This window comes from Plutella xylostella, chromosome 3 (genome assembly GCF_932276165.1).
Source record: "Plutella xylostella chromosome 3, ilPluXylo3.1, whole genome shotgun sequence".
In the NCBI taxonomy this organism is placed as follows: Eukaryota; Metazoa; Arthropoda; class Insecta; order Lepidoptera; family Plutellidae; genus Plutella; species Plutella xylostella.
In genome coordinates this window covers 1611255-1628171 of record NC_063983.1, presented here as the reverse complement: position 1 = coordinate 1628171, position 16917 = coordinate 1611255, and the positions used below count along the sequence as shown (strand labels likewise).

The 16917-nt window shown below is 37.6% G+C and overlaps 4 protein-coding genes across 6 annotated transcripts in view; 2 read left to right on the top strand and 2 right to left on the bottom strand.

Moving 5' to 3' along the window:
- The window catches only part of LOC105385759 (NPC intracellular cholesterol transporter 1), a 54476-nt gene extending 46586 nt beyond the window's left edge, over positions 1-7890 (bottom strand). The window contains 1 exon segment of the mRNA XM_048626102.1: positions 7631-7890. Within this exon segment, the coding sequence (XP_048482059.1) occupies positions 7631-7747 (117 nt within the window). The 5' untranslated portion in view covers positions 7748-7890.
- A 199-nt stretch (positions 7891-8089) lies between these two features.
- Positions 8090-10608, top strand: LOC105385747. Of its 3 annotated transcripts, XM_038117055.2 has the most exons (3): positions 8090-8427; positions 8534-9804; positions 10094-10608. In XM_038117055.2, exons 1-2 carry the CDS (start codon positions 8227-8229, stop codon positions 8999-9001), a joined length of 669 nt encoding a protein of 222 aa, XP_037972983.2. In that variant the 5' UTR covers positions 8090-8226; the 3' UTR covers positions 9002-9804; positions 10094-10608. The 3 variants fall into 3 exon arrangements, with proteins under 3 accessions (XP_037972983.2, XP_011554478.3, XP_011554477.3); XM_011556176.3 differs by lacking the exon at positions 8090-8427 and having other exon boundaries at positions 9504-9804; positions 10103-10608; XM_011556175.3 differs by lacking the exon at positions 8090-8427 and having other exon boundaries at positions 9506-9804.
- Positions 10609-11254: 646 nt separating this feature from the next.
- LOC105385749 (G patch domain and ankyrin repeat-containing protein 1 homolog) lies at positions 11255-12505 on the top strand. The gene has a single exon (XM_011556178.3). It carries the CDS (start codon positions 11421-11423, stop codon positions 12369-12371), a length of 951 nt encoding a protein of 316 aa, XP_011554480.3. The 5' UTR covers positions 11255-11420; the 3' UTR covers positions 12372-12505.
- LOC105385748 (congested-like trachea protein) lies at positions 12462-13890 on the bottom strand. The gene has a single exon (XM_011556177.3). The coding sequence runs from the start codon at positions 13625-13627 to the stop codon at positions 12731-12733; it is 897 nt and encodes a 298-aa protein (XP_011554479.3). The 5' UTR covers positions 13628-13890; the 3' UTR covers positions 12462-12730.
- Positions 13891-16917: the final 3027 nt, after the last annotated feature.

Genomic DNA, 16917 nt, shown 5'->3' with positions numbered 1-16917 from the left:
ATTCCGGAGTTAATCTGTGAATCAGTTTAATGTACTCTGTGTTTTATTGCACTGATGAACTGATGGGACATGATGGGAGGGTGAGGTTTAGGAATAGAAACTGTAAAGCGTAAACAATCCACTGTAGTAGATGGGCCTCCTCCAAGAGTAAAGGGTTATTGCCATAATCACTACGCTTGGTAGGTGGGTCGGAGATATCACACAACACTAACAGTTAACATCCAAGACAGCAGAGCGAATATCTGCTCCAGAAATATCTCCTCAGAGTTAAACCAACTCAACCTTCGGAAGTCGAAGGCACTCGTAGGCATAGTGTCTCGGTTTAATATTCTGACGGGTCGTGAACTTTTAGACTAACTTTTATGTAATCTGTGCCACAACTCACAACTTAGTTTTTATCAATGTGCCAAACATCTGCCTAAAGCTATAACAAAGTCTGTACCTCCTATATTGTGCTGCCAATCGATCGTCAGAGCTTGTATCCAACCAATAACCAATTCAATCAAGTAACAAGGCACTTCGATACTAGTCTCAGTCTCATTTTGTATCCATTAGCCTCAAACATAGTTGATTAGCCTGCATGTTAGAGCGGGAAGGAAAGAGTTCGTTTAATTTGTTTTATGACCCCAATTTCACTATCAATCGAGTCATACAGAAAATATCGAAGTGGCCTCTAGACTTGGTCATTACGGTACGTACCTCCAGGAGGGGAAAAGTATTATTCAGATTTGTATTTTCTCTTAATACTTACAGATATTAATACTTACAAAGCAATTTCCCCCTGAACTAAAAAGAGTTGGGGTTGAAAAGTTTGATGAGTGATGAATGTGATGATACATAACGTACTTTGTAAGTAGTACTGCAGTCGTACTATTTAATGATTCAAACATTTCATTCATCACTCATCAAACTTTACAACATTTCGTAAATCTCCTTTTTCCATATTCTAAATTCAAATTTTGACAGTACGAGAATTAAAATTTCGTGCCTTCTGAATCGCTAACAATACCTATAACATGTACATTGTAAATACATAGCTACTATATACAGTATGTCGCACGTCTGCCGACGGGAGCTGGTTATCGACCGGCGGCCAGACGGCTCGCAAACTCAGCCATTACCCACTTTTAATAACACCATTTAGGTGACAAGAAAACTTTGCGAAAACATTCTGCATTATTATTGGCAACTTTGTAGACATTTATTGTATTAAGACGCTTTTGGTAAGTGGCAAGGATAAAACGTAATTTCCGAGCTTTAAAAACATGTACATATATGTAAACTGGTTACGTAATAATTATGGCAAAGATTTACGTCAATCATTATAAAAATAATACAAAAACAACATTAAAATAATAAAAAAATTGTCAACACCATATGAAATCTATATATAAATTATAACTTGTGAGATGACTACAAAACTAATGGAACATTCTATGAACTCAATGAATGAATCCGGATTCGTTATCTAGTCTCAAAGTTCAATAACAAAATCTACTACGAAAATTTGTAAATAAACAAATTAACGTTTGTAAAGTATTGGGTAAAAAGTAGCAATGAACGGTAAACTTGCAATACCTAGGTATATTTAAAAAAAAAACCTTTTGCGTTCACCTAGTATTAGGTGTCTATTGCTAAAGATTTTAAAATCTTTGATAAGATATATTCATGAACGGGTGTTAATGACGTAAGAACCGATTACCCAGAACTTTCTGACTAATAAAAATGCATTAAAAAACACAAACTTATCAACTTTTAAAAAAAAACTGTTTTCTAGATAAATAGATATCAGCAAATGATGCATTTGATTTCTGAGGTGCATAAGTTAACCATGCATTTACTGAAGTCAACTTTTAGAGGAAATATAAATTAATCAAGAATAAGATTATGGTTTCATACTTTTTCATATTACCTTACTAACACTGAGTTGCAGAAAGGGTCTTTAAGTTAATGTCGGCATTAAATGTATTGTTGCCTTGCTTTGACAGTATACGGACAGAAAGAGACAGACATAGATTTAATGTCGACATTAGCTTAAAGTCCCTTTCTGCAACTCGGCATTAATTTACCACTTGTATGTAGTTATTATTACCTACTTTAACACGAACTTTGCTGATTATCTTTATTATTCCTTACATTATTATAAATAAGAGATGACGCATCATACAATCACACCACCATTCAAGAGATAACATTATTAGATCCGACTAGTTCATTATATATTTAACTAATTATCGTAAATTTATTATAAACGTAGCCAGTAGTAGACAGGGGCGTATTTACCCTAGGGCTAAAAGGGCTACAGCCCGGGGCGGCAGGCGGCGAAGGGCGGCCCAGGGCGGCCGGCAGGCCGCCCTTGGACTTTAGGTTGAAGGATTAAAAAAGTACAGAGCAATATTTTAGGAACGTAAGCCTAGAACGGCCCTGAGCCATCTTTCCTAATGTTGATTTCATGTCTTAAGAAATATGATTTAAAGTATGAAAGCCGCCTTCGTTCTTTTCTGAACCGGTGGAATAGTCTAATTTTTGCCGCCTTGGTAGGTATTTTCTTGAAGGAAATCTAAAGTTTTTTTTTTGCCTAACTCAGTCGCCCGCCCTGCACAAAGTTTATTTCTAAACGTTGTAAAATGTACTTGTCTATCCAGAAAAATCTTTTATTTTCTTCGGAAGATATCATTATGTATGCAAATCTATCACCACAATGTTCCTATACATATGTAGGTCGGTAGGTACTCTATACTTCTTCTTCTTTCGTGTCAGTGAACATGCGAATTTTTTATTTGTCCAGACCAAAACAAAGCAACTTTGATAGCATTCTGGTTGGCCTGGAGTAAGTCTTCCCGAGTGCAGGTGGAAGGGCACAGGGGGCAGGAGAGTATACATGCTCCATAGTCAGGGGGCGGTACCACAGTCGCATAGGTAGGTTGGTACCAACGGTATAGCCCCACTTGCAAAGATTGTCCTTGCAGCAGCCTACCTCTGCTCGCAACCGATTTAGAGTCTTCCAAATGCGCCAGGGGAGACTGATACCGGGAGCAAGTTTTTCCTCAAGAGTTAGGAAAGGATCCTGGAGCTCCTTTTCCCACCAAAGCCTTACCCTTGCGTTTTGTGGGTTTTCATCCGTCATTCCGACACCTCACTATTTAGAAACGCTTTGCGGCTCTTAAGGCGGGAAGGTGCAGCAGTATGTGAGTAAAGTGTATGTCTGGAGTCGCATTCTTGTTTGCCTTTCTCAACAGAACATGCCACTTTTCGCCGTATGCTAGGGGGTGCTATCCCAGCCAGAGAGTAGACCTTGTAGAGCGGTGTCGGTTTGAGGCATCCCGTTACTATACGAACTGTGTCGTTAAGAGCAAAATCTACTTCTCTAGCATGCTCGGACCTTGCCCATATCGTCATCAGCCAATAATCATCCACTGCTGAACATAGGCCTCTCCCACGGAGCGCCACAACACTCGATCCTCGGCCTTCCTCATCCAACCACTACCGGCTCTACCCGCCTAAGGTCGTCAATCCAGCGGGCAGGAGGGCGTCCCACGCTGCGTTTGCCTGTTCGTGGTCTCCACTCGAGAACTCGTCTACCCCAACGGTTATCGGTTCTTCGGCAGATATGACCAGCCCACTGCCACTTCAGCTTGCATATTTTGACAGCTATGTCGGTAACCTTAGTCCTCTGACGGATAACCTCATTTCTGATACGATCCATCAGAGAAACCCAAAGCTCTCTCCATAGCACGCTGAGCTACTTTAAATCGGTGGACCAGTCCTACCGTCAGTGTCCACGTCTGTCCATTGGCAGGACGCACTGGTTGAAGACTTTTTTGTCTTCTGGGTCTGAGGAATGGGAATCTTGCCCATATGGGTCAGGCAAATTCGGCTGAGAAGCAGAGTGCTACTTGTTCGTAGAACTTGCGGAGAAGCGCCCCAGCTGGTAGAAGAAAGCCGTCGCAGAAGTTTGTTTCGGGAGCTGACTTCTTGGTGTTTTGGCAGTGGGTTTTGTACGTGAGGGATCTATCCAGGGTCCGGTCTCGGAGTGCCGAGGTATTTTGGTGACAAGCAGTGCTGGATTTTTTAAGTATGAAAGCCGGCCTTTGCTCTTTTTTAAACCGCTGGAATAGTCATTTTTTTTCCGCCTCCGTATTTTTTAAAGAAATCTAAAGAGAAAAAAATTGCTTCACTCAGTCGCCAAAGTTTATTTCTAAACGTTTAAAATGTACTCAGACGAGTACATTTTAAACGTTTCATTATCTGGATGGACATCCAGAAAAATCTTTTTTTTTTGTTCGAAAGATATCATTATCTATGCAAATCTATCACCACAATGTTCTTATACGTCTGTAGGTCGATAGGTACTATACACTGACTGTTTTCTTTCATTCCTTGGTGGGGCGGAAAACTACAGAAGCCCAGGGCGCGCAATCTTTAAATACGCCCCTGGTAGTAGACAAAGTCTCCCCATCTTCAGAACCTATTCAAGGGTTCGAATCCCATCAGAAAAAAAATATTATATGTGTTTACATGAGTCGGCAATTTTAAACAGCAATGCGACACAACAGCCCCATACCTAGGTACGTTACTTTACTAGCAAGACGAAAGGTCATGACCTTGCCAATGCGATTATTAAATCCTTCAGTTATACATTGAAGCGTTGCCTTCAGGTGTCCGTGAGTCACGGCACAGAATGCTGGCAATGTAAATCAAACGTGCGTATCATAAATTGTGACAACGTGAAACAGGCTTTAAATCGCTTCTAGTAGGTTATAGACATAAGTATATAATGAATCCAAATTTAACGACATTTAATATAACGGGTTCTATCGGAGTTTATTACCAAGACCACAGAAACAACAGAAGTTAACTTCCTTCTTCCGAGTGTGTTGACTAATGCTAATGAGTAAATGACCAACGTATACATCACACATAGGCATACATATATATCACACAACAACAGAACTATCACCTGGGCACCAGGAGACCTTGGCTGGTGCCCCAAGTGCAGTGATTGTGGACACGAGACTCCGTGCGGGAGCAACACGTGAACAACAGGAAGGCACCGGGACCCGGGACTCTGACCGTATCGTCATAATAAACAAGCATTATCCAATCTAGCTAACTCAATAACAGTACTTTTCCTACACCCCGGTGATCGTAACTTATCTGCAGGATGATAGGTGTAGCCACCGTCCACCGAATTGATACAATTGCGATTTATGATACACTTTTCTGTGATTACCCTGTGTTCCAAGGGGGCAAGTTACGAGCACCTAATCACCTAATAACTAGAGAGCAGTTTGTCTACTGGACATGTAGCGTGTAAAAAGTGCGCAATTTGCCTATTTGGAGTTGAACATACATAATATTACATAATATAATCTTTACATGCTAAGTTTTGAAAAGACAAACCATGGGCCTAACTCTTGTTAGGAGTAAATGAAATGCTTAGAATTTTTTGTATTAGTGGGTTTTCTGTTTTAGATTGAGTATGAAAGTTGTACTTCGAGAAACAAATAGCAATAACAAAAATGTAGACAGTTTGATAACATTATCTGAATTCATACCAATTCTATCTGACTGATAAAGTGATAACAACACAATGCTAATAGGCACAAAGGCAATGTTTTAACTATTTCTTTGTTTTTTTTAGAATAAAACTGCAACTTGTACATGAAATATTAGACATTCCTTTATATTCCATACTTCCTTTGTTAAAACCATAATATACCAAAGTGTTGCCACGAATAGTGATTTGGCCGAATACCGAATACCGAATATTCGGCCGGCGCTCTCAGCCGAATACCGAATATTCGGCCACCGAATATTCGGCAGGTGATCCAGTATAATTCAATAAGTTGAAGTTTTATTTAAAGGGTGATCTTCTTAATCTTACGGCAGATCCGTACAACTGGTGGTCAACCAACTCGAATCAGGAGCCAAACCTTATATATTTTGTTAAAAAAATACCTGTGTCTCATTAGTAGGTATTGCATATTTTATGAAAAAAAGCGCAATTGTCTCTAATGAACAAATGCCGCAAAACTTGTCTATATTCATCACAATTTGCGTTTAATTAATTTTAAATATTAAAAATACTGATGTTGTATTCAGGTTTTCGCAATTAATGATTGTTTCATAGTTAAATGTTTCGATTAAATAGTTTTTTAATTCCCTTTTGTAAGATATTTGCAACTTTTTTAAGTATTCGGTATTCGGCCGAATACTACTTACTATTCGGCCGAATACCGAATACTGAAAAAACTGGCCGAATAGGCCGAATACCGAATAGTTGCCGAATATTCGTGGCATCTCTATACCAAATACATGGTATTCTTATTCATAGCTATATTAAGTTGGCTGCTGATGAAACCTACTTAATATAATGTAGATTTTATACTCTGGAATCCTAAAATGACGTCCATTTGACTTGTTTATGGGACACTCTAGTTAAGAGCCACTTGATTGAACTAACAAATGTAATCAAATGCGGAAATGATAGCTATTCAAAGTGATTGGTAACATATTCATTAGAACATCAAAGATACCTTGTCAAAACATACTGGTGGTAGGAGTAAGAGGAGAGGAGGGTCAGGTTTCTCTACAACAAACTTAAAATGAGCATGTGAAATGGAATTGCCCTATGCCAAAACACTTCAACATCAGAATATGTTACATAAATAGCAAAAGTCACACAGTAAGGAGTAAATTTCAATGGAATCACAACAATAAACCCGCAGATATTTAAAGTGGATGGACAAGCTGGCGCCTTAATGAAAATAAACTGCCTACAATTACATAAAGGGAATAGAATGAGCGGCAATTAACAGATGTCCAAGTCAAATACATCATAATAACTTTCAATTGATGATAAAGAGGGTCAGTATTTTTTTATTGGCTCAACAAAGAATTCTGTAAATGTTGGGGTTACTTTGAATTGAATATTGGGTGGATTTATTAAAGATATATTCTATTCTATTCTATATTTACATTCTCAGTTTTCCAATTACAGCATAAAATCATGCTATGCCTAGTGGAAATTATGATTTAGACAGTGACAATATGAATCACGCCAGCATTGATTTCTTCGGTGGCACATTAAACAATTAAATGGAATAACTACTAAATGTAGGTCTCATATTTTAAAAATTTTTATTATGTTAAAAATCAGGTTTCTGTAATGTTTTCATGCATACCAATATTGTTCTATAATCTATAAGGAAGGCACAATATACAGGCCAGTGGCAATAACATTGAGTTCAAGTAAAATCACACCCAACAAGGATGACTTAATAGCTATGATTCATCATCTACAAATTAGTGATACACAACAAACAATAATTAGTAACCCCAATATTGTTTTACAATCTCTGTTATAATGATCACAATAGTTAAATGTTTTCAAAAGATAGGTAGTTAATCCAGTAAAACGTAAGGTAGGTAGGTAAATAATAGATCTTCGCACAAAGCATATATCTACCTAGCCTGTCTGCCTATATCTGTATCTACCCGCAATCAATCAGAAATTGTACCTATTTGTGCCAAAGGTAAAAAACCACTAATGCGTATGTTTATATTCATTCCAACAACCAAACAATTATCGCTGAACAATAGAATGCAATAGAATCTTGGCACTTACGTGTTCAGCTAAGTGTATCAGCAGCAAACATCCTATGAGGGCTGGTAGAAAGCGAACAAAACTAGTAAACCACGAATTCTTCATGGTCTCCCGGGAATTTGCACCTAATTTGTTCATTACACTCTTTTTATCATAACTGTACACACATCACCAAATTCTTTACAATGGATAGGGAAACGCAAATAATAATTAGAGTTTTATTCACAACGCAGTTTCCCCGTCGCAATAAACTCCGCGAATGATTGAAATGAAATTTGAAATGAATGAATGATTTGTCAAATGACGTGAGTAAATAAAATGGCCGGTTTTTAATGTTGCTAGTAAACTAAAGGAAAATACTACCAATATTTTGATAATAAAACAGAACGGACCCTACATATATAGAGGTTATTATTCTGAGCATCAGCCACAACACCGCAATCTGGCAAACACCACAGATTAATCGAAATCAAAATTTGAAAACTCCGAAAACTTCTACATCCTACACCTAACTTCACTTTTATTATTGTTATTAATTAATTATATTATTGAAGTAAATAAATAGCTCATCTGCTTTCCAGTTCCACTACCTAACAGTAATGGCCAAATTGTAAACGATGAAAAGTCCAAAACGAACATACCCTACGCAAAGTCAGATAGCAAAACTCATAAGACTTATTGCAGAGAACCCCCAATTGGTGAGCTATAAGGCTTCTCAGGATTTTAACTACCAGGACTCACAACGTCTGTGGCAATTCATCACCAACCAATGCAACGCACTGCCTGGCGCCAGGAAAACATGGAAACAGTGGCGAAGAGTAAGCACACTCATATTTTATTATACTTAAAATTATAAGACTGCTCATTAAAAAAAATTGATTAATTAAAACAATTCAATTTGATTAATTCTATCCTTTATTTTAGACATTCCATGACATAAGAACTAAATCAAAACGAAGACAAAAAGAAATGAATGGTGAAATACCATATTCAGCTCGGAAATTCAGTCCATTGGAACAGGAGCTGCTGGGCTACAATCTGGAGTTCAGCACCCAGGCCGCCATGAGACCACGAGACCATGAACAAGATACGCTAGAAACTAATTACACTGAAGACTCAAACTCAGATGAAACACAATCACCTCCTGAAACAAAAACCTTCCAAAAGCACAGAACAGTACGGAAAATAATTAATAAGCGGAGAACATACTCTACAAATCAACTCAATAGTTGTCTTTCAAGCTGTGATTTCCTTGCAACACAGGAGCAGGAGAAAATTAGAATAAAAGAGGATTATTTAAACTTCAAAAAGGATTATTTTAGAGAAAAATTGAAGGTTTTGAAAGAGCAAACTGAAGCACTGAAAAGTATTGCTAGGAATCTTGCTAAGTAATTAGAATTTTTTATGGCTTTTAAGTGAATAGAATAGGTATATTTTTATATTTTATTTGGAATATTTCAAAATATTCATTAAGTATAATTAGTTAATACAGCAAACGATACAGTTTTTGTATTCTAAGTTCTAGTTCTAACACGGGCAAAGTTCAGGTGGAATTCGTGCTAGAAGTGTGTTTAATAATGAAGTTAATGAATGAATATTGCAAAATGCAAGTCGACTGCTGCTATTTTTATTGCCAGTTATTTAAAAATGAGTAAGGTCATTCTTCTGAAGATAAATTTGTTTCACAGACTATAAATTAGGTGTCAGTGTCGTGTCAGCAGACTAATATTTTACAACTCAAGGAGTGAGCGATGAGTGACAGTGCTAAACAAAACACCAAAGTAAATAAAATAAAACATGTTTTATTTTTATCAATTTCCATAGGTGTTTATGTAGTTATTTTAACTTCAGAGTGCTCGAGTGATAAAATACAATTTCTTCTCAATTATTTAAAATATATAAAAGGAATAGACAGCTGAATTAGTTTTTTATTTGTTACTTCTTTATCTACTTCATTTGCGAAAATAATGAATACTTAAAGGTAATTGTAAATGATGGATACAAACAAAACGGTTTACACCACGCAAATTCAGAAAAGGAAACTTATTAGACTTATCACGCAGAACCCCCAGTTGGTGCACTTTAAGGCATCCCAGGATTTTAACTTTAAGGACTCACAACGATTGTGGAAATCCATTACTAACCAATGTAATGCACTCCCCGGGGCTAGGAAGACTTGGAAACAGTGGCGGAAAGTAAGTGCCTATAATTTATTTTTATTTTATTTATTAAAAAATAATAATAAAGTACCTACCTAAGTAGTTACTTAAGTATATAAAAAAATAATAACTTTTGGGTCCCGAAATCGTAATATCGCGCATTAAGACAATAGACTTCTATTCTGTCTGGTTTCAAGTGGTTAAATGTAGGTTTATAGATAGGTATTTGAGAGAAGTACACTCCATATGGCTGTAACTCAATATTTCATATGAATTTATTTATTTTAAGAATTTAAATAAACCCTAGCTTATTAACCCATTACAGACATTTCAGGATATTAGAGCTAAAGCGAAAATACGGCAAAAAGAAATGAACGGGGAAATACCGGCATCAGCCAGATTCTTCACTCCGTTGGAGCAAGAGGTTATGGGGTACACATTGGGAAAAGGCAGCCAGGATTTGTCTGAATCTCAAGAACATGACCTCTACACTTCAAAACAAGAACAAATGATGCTAGAGACTAATCACATAGAAGAAATAAACTTAGTTGAACTGCAAACCGATGAAACAAAGTCACCATCAAAAGTAACCCCAAAGCAAAGAATCATTCAAAAAATGTCAAATGCATCAAGGTCTCGTAACAAGAATAATTCCAATAGTTACAATGATCCAAGCTATGATTTACTCGCTACTCTAGAACAGGAGAAAATAAAGATAAAAGCAGATTATTTAAGTTTTAAAAAGGATTATTTGAGTGAAAAGCTGAAGCTTATGAAAGAACAAACTGAGGCATTGCAAAGTATTGCTAGAGAACTTGCAAAATAAAGTAAAGATTTACTCGAACTTTCTTTTATTTATAAACATGAAATTATCCGATTTGGTTAAAATATTACTTATCTACATAAAATACCATAAGTAGAATGTGCCTGTGTCTATCACGCAAACCAGGTAAAATAGGATTTTCAGTAGGTCTAGTTATAATTTCTGTGATGTTTAGACATGAATAACTCAATAACATTGATAATACAGGTAATGAACTAATGATTTACCTACCAGTCTGAGAATCTACTTATCTATAATATCTATAGGCTTAATTGCCAAGGACTTTGTGTAAATAACTTGCTAAAACCATAGAATAACAAGTAGTAGTACTAGTACTCGTTATTCTATGCAACGTCTTACTTTGTGGTTAAAACGTGTAGCGACATCTACTGGCCACTATGTGCACATATGAGTTCCGCTACTCTCCGCTAGGTGGCGCTTATTGTAAAAATATATACGCTTTATAATAATAAAATGACACTTTGGTGGTTTGACGATTCGCAAAATGCGCTGTGTTCTTACAATCGACTTGTTAATGGCTATAAATTGGAAACCATTTTGATCAACGGGAGAATCCTTTGAAGAAGTTGTTATTCTTAGGATATTTTAAGTGTCAAAATATGCTTACATTCACAGACCACCGAAGTATAAGAATTTATGACATTTTGAATTTGCTAAAAAATCCAATCCCATTTCGTATTTTCTATTATTAAGTATTTGTGATTTTAAGTAGGTTAATGTTTTTTGCACATAACTTAGAAATGGTCTAAGGACATGGTTAAGTGAAATGTTGTAATTGTCTGATATCTGGAGTAATTTATGTATAAAAATGTTACCAAATAAATACTGCAACTTTGTCCAAGCATCCACTTCCAACACGTCAGAGGCTGGATCTCATAAAGAAACTCCATCAATAATAAACTCAATAAGTGGCGAAGAAGCAAAACGGCTGTACATTGAAGAGGTCAAAGATCTGAAACATCCATATGTTAGTGGTGTTGTTGATGAAGAGTTTACACAGGACTTAAATGTAAATAAACATAGCACCAAAAGAAGAAAAACTGAAACTCCTGTCAGCGACAAAGAACTGTTTCTTGCTACACAAAATGATGATGTTGATACAGTCAAGAATGTTTTAGACAGTAACCCAGAAAAGCTTCACATACTGGATGAGTTTGGTTGGAGTTTGCTGATGATGGCCTGCCAAGGTAACTCTGTAAATACGGTCAAGTTACTACTAACACTTGGAGCAGATACTTCAATTAGAGACAAGGCTGGCAACTCAGCACAAAACTTAGTCATCAAGAACAAAAACCTTCAAATAGCTGAATTACTATTGAGTGGTGTAACTAATAGAAATACAAAGCAAAAAGCAAAACATAAAAGACCTGAGCAAAAATTAGAATATGTTTGTGAAATCTGTAACAAGGTTTATGCTGATAAGGACCTCCATTTATCTTCAACTATACATAACTTGAATGCCAGTAAAAATAAAAAGATACCAACAGTCTACAAAATACCAGAGACAAATAAAGGCTTCCAGATAATGTTGAAAACTGGATGGGACAAAGATTCAGGACTTGGGTATGATGGATCTGGCATCAAGTACCCAATCAAACCAGTGCCTAAGAAGGACAGAAAAGGTCTGGGACATGACAAGACTAAGGATAAAAATGCAAAGGTTGAGGACAAGTCTGTATGTATAAAACCAAGAAGCTTATATGACTCGCAGAAGAAAAGTAGAGATTTAGAAATAAGGTTCAGGAGAGAATTTTATTGAATGTGGTGCTGTGTGATATGATATTTAATTCATTTGTAAGTTTATAAGCAACTATTCCTTATTTTGTGAATTGAATATTATAAAACAAAATGTGGTAAAATATTCTTTTAATAAAATAAACATTTACAAACTGTGCTATAACTTTGACTTATACCTAAAATAATAAACCAAAATTCTCTGTATACAAGGCTAGACTTACATAGTTCTGTTATTGAAATCAACATAATTTCATCATCTGATTTCGGATCACTCTTCGTTCGGCTTTATAATACTTTATGCGATTGATAAAATACTTAAAACTAAATACATTTTCAAGAACATTTCACATTATTTTTATCTACACTGTTTAGTGACTACTATCAAACATTAGGTGCAACCCAGTTCAGAAATTTAATGGCCATTTCAAAACCAAGGAAGCAGGCAGCATTTGCTGGGAAAGCCCTGAGCATCACTGGGGTCACACCTTTGTAGAGAGCCAGTGGACCTTCCTTCTCCATCAGCTGTTTGAAAACATCTCTGATTCCATTAGGATACGTCCCTTCTGGGGCGGTCTGAAGACGGCTCTTTAGAACATCAGCAGGCATTGCAACAATCCAGTTACCAATACCAGCACACCCGCCTGCGGTAATGGCTGCCAACATCTTCACCTGGGCACTGGCATCTTCTGGGATTAGCTTCTCTTTCACTAACTCATAAGTCATGAAGTAGACACCGCTGGCAGGCACATCTCTCAATATAGTTGCAACACTGCCCTTGTATATGCTTCTGATGCCTCCTTCAGCGTAAAGCTGCTTGGCGCAGTCGGCCATGCCGCTGTACTTCTTGGGTGCATTGCCTCCTTGCTGAATTTGAAGCAGACACTTGATTCGTTCTCCAGGGGCCATGATTGATGTTGTGAAGATCCCAGAGAATGCACCGGCAGCAAACAGTTCCATTTTCGAAAGAGGTTCTGTGCTTTCGCCTTTAATAAGTTTCTTACCAAGTCCAAAGCCAAAGAAACTGATGGCGAAAATTGGCGCTACTCCAGTTAAAGGTGCTGACATACCTTTGTAGAGGCCACGGAACCCTTCCTGCTTCACTGTCTTAGAGAAGCAGTCCCAGGTGCCCCCATACAATGGTTTTTCGCCAGGTTTGGGCAAAGGCATCGTTTGTAGACGTACTTTGACGGTGTCCATCGGATGTCCAGCTAACACCGTGCAGACACCTCCGAAACCGCCACTCAAGAAGTATTTAAAAGGGCTACTTTGTTCAGACATTTTCGCGTTTATTTTATAACTTTCACACCACTAAAATTGAATTTCTACAACTTAAAAATACAACAGCTGATAAATAGTCAGCTGTCATTAACTCGGAAGACAAAGTCCATTTTCCACAAGTTCCGCAACGGATTTTTGTAGATTGTAACCTTGTGCCTTTATTGTAATAAATATTATGCCCGTTCTCGTCCTCCAGCCAGTCTTTAGTTCAAGAACATAAGTAATGAAACGTTCAAGAGAAAGTTGACTTGAAATTCATGTTTTCACGTTACATTGAAAGCAAAATATTTATTTCATTTTGAAAAGAAAAAAAATATTTCTACCTTTAAAAAACTACTAATTCGTATTTTTTTTATACTGGCAATATCGATACAAAAAAAACGGTCAAGCGCAAATCGAATTTCATCCATGCTGTGTTCCGTAGTGTTTTGTAAAATACAGTATGTTATGTGTTGTTGTGACTGTATTAAGCCCAATGACAACTGTCCATAAAATTCCATAATAAATTTTATGTCATTTGTTGGTTTTAGGGGTGTGCCCGTAAAATGGCAATAGGCCCGCCCCCTATTACATTGGGACTAACATAACACTCTGGCGAAAAGTGGGTGCAGCAATGCACCTCTGCCTACCCCGCAAGGGAGTACATTAGTACAAGGCGTGAGTGCGTGTGTGTGTGGTTTTAGGGAAAAACTAACTTTATCCACTTTACCGTAAAGACAGCTAAAAACATTGTGTTTATCTCAACACTATCGTAATTGGCCGGATTTGTTGTGTTAGTCACACACGACATATAGCCACAAACAAAGATTGAATTGAACTTTATCCACCCGACAATAGTTTCAAAGTAATTTATGTTATGATCTTATGATAATATGATAATACAGTGCCACAAACTTATCTGTTCCGGTGACAGCTCACATAAATGACTAATATTTCTTAATTCTATAAGATTTTAAGTTTGCTTGTATTGTTAATTCGCTCTTGCGGTGTTAATAAACCCATATAATCTTTTACAATATACAATTCATTAGTAAGTAATGAGATATGGATCAATTTAGTTCGCTCTCACTGGAACACTTTACTTACTGTACTTTACTGTACCTATCTTAAAAATACCATTTTATTTAAATAAAATATGTTTTTTTTTTTTTTTTTTTTTAAGATTTTATTATCACTCCACAGACTTTATGTCCGTGCCTTTTTGAGAGATCAATATATTGTGAGAGTTTGGTTGTTTTTTATCTTCATCTTTTAACTACTCACTACTCAATGTGGAAGCTTATAATATATATATTTTATCTTTTATATATATATATACCTATATATTATTAATATTTTTTTTTTTTTGCACTCCTGGAGGAAAATCTACACAGACACCTGGGAAGGGGACCCAGGTAGTGTCGGCCTTTAACCGACTAAAAACCCCCAGTTGTGCATTTCTTGTTTTTTTTTTTCTTTTTTTCTTCTTTGTTTCACACAGTCACACTTACAATTATTATGGCAACAAACATTTGAAGGGTAGGGCCAGTGTCAGCTGTCTTCAGAGAACTTAACAGACGCCTGTCAGTGGCCACACACTCCTTTTGTCATCGCTGTTGTTTTGCCTGGTGTTAATGTGTGACAGTGTTCTTAAAACTATCTTAATTTTATTGGTTAGTTCTTATACAGATAATATTAATTCATGATATACTATACAATACCTACATATCAAAACTATACAATACATGCTATATACTATACATAACAAAACTATAAAAAACATGCAATACTGTTTGGCCGTCAATATAAAATTAAAATCAAAATTCTCCTATTCCGCTCCATTTTGCGTTGCCAAAAGCCTTGATTGCTGGGCAACGACCTCTTTGTCCCGATTTTTTATTGCCATCTTTAGGTTGTACTCGAGGATCCGTTTCTTCGGTGCTGTTATTGCCGTTTTAGCGAGGTTGCCGATAGCGTCCTCGGTGTCATCCGCATAGTAGGTGCAGGCGGAGGTGTGCCTCGACAGCGCCACTACTGCGTGAGGTATGCTATCGTGCAACTTTATTTTGTCTTTTGTTTTTATGATAATGACGGATTCGTACGTCAATCCATGTGCTTCGTGTATGGTTAAGACGCGTGATCCCGTTCCTTCTCCAAACCCTTGGCTGGTCAGGGTCTCTTTTTCTTCCTGTGTATGCGTCAGGAATAGAGTGTTGGTTTGGGATTTTGGAATTGCTGCGTCTGTAAACCTTTTCAGCTGCAGGGATTGGATACGCGCTGTGGCTGCGTATATGCCTGAGTATACTTCTCTTAGGGCGTATGCAACATCCATGGGGTTTCTGTATGAGCACAACAGCTCCTGGGTGATGTTTGCTACCAGTGTTGGGCGACTGTACCTTAGTTCGAATAGGTTCTCTCTGTCTATGTACGGTAGCTGGTTGATGTCTCCGATTAGAGCAATATCACTGGCACGGGACAGGCGGGCGGCAATTACGATTGCCCCGAAATGGTTCATCAGGGCCTCGTCAATTATCAGGCGTTGGCATCCGACATGTTCTCTAAAGCCGTTTACTAGGACTGATGCCATCGTACGTACCCTAGTTCTAACCATGTCCCCGATCCTATGCGCTAGCCTGTTTCGTATATCGACGGCCGCCTCAGTTGTCGTGGTGATAATGGTGTCTTTGCTCACATCGAAGTTATTTACCACCCAGGTTATCTTCCCACATCCAGGTACCCCGTTCACCCAAGCGATGGTGGGCATCGTCCAGCTATTCCAGGTAGCGTTAATGGTTTCCGCTTTTGCTAGGATTTTGTCCTCTAGCATAATCCTGGTACACTGAGCTACGACCACCATTTGGTTGTTGTGTGGGAGAGTGAGTTTCGGGATGTTGCGTTCCCAGGGCACGAATCCGCATTCCTCGCTATAAGCCGCCATATACGCTCCAGTCATTTTGCCTCTGAGGACTTGGCAACTACTGTTATCGTATATGCAGGCTTCGGCCTCCTCGAGTAAAACTTTTAGCCGGCTTTCGTTCTCTTGCCTGTAGGTCTGCATGATCGTTTTGCAGGACAACAGATTTACCTGCTTTGTGGCGGTTGTAATTGCCATAAATTCGATGGCGGCATTCTCTAGATGGTCGTTTGAGGTGGTAGCTGTTTTCAGCTTCGGTGGGACCACCTGGCCCATATCCGCTCGAGTAATTTTCCTCTGGGCAAGCCTTTTTCCAGTTTTAGGTTCTCTGGAGATTTGGCGCCTCTCGGGTGTCCTCTGTGGTTTTCCTATAAGGCTTGAGGCAGCTGCTTTAAAA

Coding starts and splice junctions, on each gene's coding strand:
- LOC105385748 (XM_011556177.3), bottom strand. CDS start 13,627: ATGTCTGAACAAAGTAGCCCTTTTAAATACTTCTTGAGTGGCGGTTTC.
- LOC105385747 (XM_011556175.3), top strand. CDS start 9,601: ATGATGGATACAAACAAAACGGTTTACACCACGCAAATTCAGAAAAGG. Junction 9,805..10,093: donor CTTGGAAACAGTGGCGGAAA/GTAAGTGCCTAT, acceptor AACCCATTACAG/ACATTTCAGGATATTAGAGC.
- LOC105385749 (XM_011556178.3), top strand. CDS start 11,421: ATGTTACCAAATAAATACTGCAACTTTGTCCAAGCATCCACTTCCAAC.